This window comes from Arachis duranensis, chromosome 3, assembly GCF_000817695.3.
Source record: "Arachis duranensis cultivar V14167 chromosome 3, aradu.V14167.gnm2.J7QH, whole genome shotgun sequence".
In the NCBI taxonomy this organism is placed as follows: Eukaryota; Viridiplantae; Streptophyta; class Magnoliopsida; order Fabales; family Fabaceae; genus Arachis; species Arachis duranensis.
The window spans coordinates 21,102,459-21,105,872 of NC_029774.3; the positions used below are offsets into that span (position 1 = coordinate 21,102,459).

The following is a 3,414-nucleotide window of genomic DNA, read 5'->3' on the forward strand; positions in this document are numbered from 1 at the left end:
TAGAATCCCTTGAATTAGTTTCTAAAATCTTTGTAACACTTTTCTTAGACGTGTCATAGGCAGTATAGTTCATCCTCTATGGTTGTTAGTGTTGAAGCACAAGGATTCCATAATATACACTCCAACTTGTATTCAATAAGCTCTGACAATTTCAACCAAAGTTTTATGAAAATTTTGACTTCATTTTTACCCCACAATTAAAAATACCCTTAAGGGATTAGAAAAAGCTCAAGCAACAAAATAACTTGCGAGATAGAAAAAAGACTGATTTGTTTGCTTCATATAACTATTACTTTTTGACTGACTATATATTCCATCAATGTCTGCCTTTTGATTGATGAAATTGTAAGGATTAGAATCATACATGACCCATTTGCTCAGCTTTATATTACTAAACTTTCTTTCTAACCATTTTAACCACAGACTTGAACCAATCTAGATCATGAATTATGAGCAAAATCCGCACAATAAAGCTTGTGCTCTGTCATTGGATTCATAAAGCAAAGTTTGCAAAACTCAGCATTTCTGATGAAGTTTTGATTCTACTCATTCTGAAAACTGTTTTCCTTCAAATGTCTGCAAAAATTGCCAATTTGCCGGGGCAACATTGTAAGATGTTAATGTTTTTCCACTGCTCACAGTTACCTCGAATGACAAAGGTTGTCGCTGAAGGTTGACATTGCAATGCCAGTTTTGCCCCCAGTTCCTTGCCATTGGGATCCACCCTGTTCTAGATCCCTTCACTTTCATAGCAACCACCTCACCATCAAGTCCTACATTGGTTACCAGAACTTGATAGAAGTGAGAATTTCCACTCATTGTGTATTTCAGGCCACCACTTCTTTGACACTTCACTCTGCAAAGTATATAAACATGTTACACTTCACTCCAAGGGATGTTATTGTCACAACTTTAATATCTTGTCTATGTTTCAATATCTCTGTATTCTGTTATAATATACTTACCGGTAAATTACTTTGCTAATTCCTATAGTTTAAAAGCTTCCAATTGAGTCCCTACATGTTTTAGATTTGGTATTTAGGTCCTTCCCATGTTAAAAACATTAAAGTTAGTAGAATATCCTTCGCCAAATCGAAGACACCCACGCTTAAAGGTAAATTTGTAAACCTGAATGTCCTCTCATTTCCAGAATATTTTATTAACTCTAACATTTTTGACACGATAAGGACCTAATTACAAAGTTCAAAATGGTGCAGGGATCCAATTGGTCTTTAAAACTATAAGGACTTAATTACAAATTTGGTAGAATAACTGGCAGAGTAATTTAATCTATACTTACTAAACACATTCTATATCTTTCATCAGTGAAAGATCCTTTTTACCTTCTATACTGAACTGGAACAATATCAGCTTTACTCTTTGCAATTTGGGCAAATGCGGCATGTGACATCTCAAAATGCTCTCTTGGAAAGTTGCACCATCCACCATAATCAACTGAGAGGCCATAATTTGGAGCACAGAAATCTGTAGCAGTGACAACAATAGAAGGGCTTCCCATAACACACCACAAGATGTGGTCAACACACCTGATTTCATAGCAAGCCCCACAAGCACTCCCTCTGTTGAACAAAATGCTGCTCAATCCAGCACTGTGTTTTCCATAACTTGCCTTGTGAATATCTCCATAGCCACAAGCTCCTTCTGCAACACATGCAAATCCACATTTTTCAGTTACTGTAGTTTTTTATGCTAAGACATTGTCATTTATCAAAATGAAAATGTAGTACCAGTAACGAGAGATCCTTCATCAGTGTCTTTGGTGAATGTTGCAGTGGCTTTCTTCCAATCTTCATCATTATAAGCTGCAATCTTCCATGAATGTAGTAAAATGAAGCAGAGGAGTGTAAAGTGAAGAACACCCATCTGAGATAATAGTGATTAGAAATGTACAAACTAGTAATTACTTCTAATTACTTCTAATAAATTGTATTATGCTGTTTTCTCTTTTTGGGCATAAGTGGGGTCTAACAATATGAGTAAACAAAGTGAAAAGGGGTTTTCTTTCTAACTGCAAATGATGAAGATCCTTCCTTGCTAAAGATGGGGTATGGAAAATTTGAAGCTTTGAGAACAACAATAATTCTATAAAAATCTCAATTTCCAAATGTGGGGACATTAAGCTAAGCAATGCCGAGATATTAGGTAAATTTTGTTACATATTCCAAGGAATGTGTTTGCTTTTTTCTATTGTTGTCTCTTCTTTTGAGGTGAGAAATGGAGACTCAAAGTTGGGGTTCGGTGTTTGGAGCCTGCAAGTTTTGGATGCATTGAATTGAAGAGGCTATGGAGAGAGTAGAGAGAAAGGGTTTAAGGCTTTGTGTTTGTGGCAGACACCACAAAGCGGTAAAGACCTAAAGGCTGAAAAACACTTCACTTCAGTGTGGAAACTTTGACTTGCCCCCGAGTTCTTACTTTATTAGTTTATTAATCATTTTGTTTCAAGCGGATTGATTAGCTGATTTAATATGTTTTCTTCTCTTTATTTTGATTCTCCATTGAATTTTTATTATGTTGAACAGTGTATGCTTCACCAGTAGCCATTGTAATGATAGACCTATGTAGTGTAAGATATAAACAATTGTGTTGCTTTTATTTTATTATTGTTAGCCTTAGATGGGTTGGGAGCGACTCAACTCAATTCATGAGCCAGTTTGAATTTAATTTGTTAATAGCTTGATAAATTAAATTTGTGAACTGGTGAGTCAAGTTTGAGCCTAGAATTAAGTATATAAATTAAATGAATCGAGTTTAAGTTTGAATAAATTTAACTCATTAGCTCGATTCTTTTTTATTTTTAAAATATATAAATTATAATTTATTGATATAAAATTATAGATTATATTCTTATTATTTGAGTTAATTAGTAAACTAAAGTCAATTTGTGAGCTTTTGCTGAACTAAGTTTGGACTTAAGAAATAAACTCGATTGTAAATGAGTCGAATCGTAAATCAAACTCAATTTTTAAGAGCTGAACAAGATCTTTCTAGTACAACCCAACTTAACTTACTTCTAACTCTAGCCTTAGAATTGAAGACCTTAATTAACGTAGTGTTCTTATTAGTAGTTATATGTGGTATGAAAATAAGTTTGTGTTCGAGTTTCCAACTGATCCTAGAAGATGGAAATTGTTAATTAGCGTTACTATAAATTCCACTGTACCTTTATCAATAACTATGATCTTCTGAGAGATAAAGTTGTCACATTTTAATCAAAAATAATTTTTTATTTTATGTTATTAATAAAAATTTTTGAAAAATAATTAATGATGATAAAGGATGATTTTTAAAATATTCCAAAACATGATATTACCAATTTTGGAAGTGATAATATCACCCGTAGTTTGTGGCCTAGCAGTAAATATTTAATCCAACAAATTTTGATACAATATCGAC

General features: G+C 33.3%; 1 protein-coding gene across 1 annotated transcript; it reads right to left on the reverse strand.

The window, feature by feature from the left end:
* Positions 1-280: 280 nt before the first annotated feature.
* On the reverse strand, positions 281-2,369 carry LOC107477881 (expansin-A20). The gene is made up of 3 exons (XM_016097967.3): positions 1,749-2,369; positions 1,344-1,662; positions 281-856 (listed from the first exon to the last, which is right to left on the reverse strand). The coding sequence occupies exons 1-3, from the start codon at positions 1,882-1,884 to the stop codon at positions 547-549; spliced, it is 765 nt and encodes a 254-aa protein (XP_015953453.1). The 5' UTR covers positions 1,885-2,369; the 3' UTR covers positions 281-546.
* Between the last annotated feature and the right edge of the window lie 1,045 nt (positions 2,370-3,414).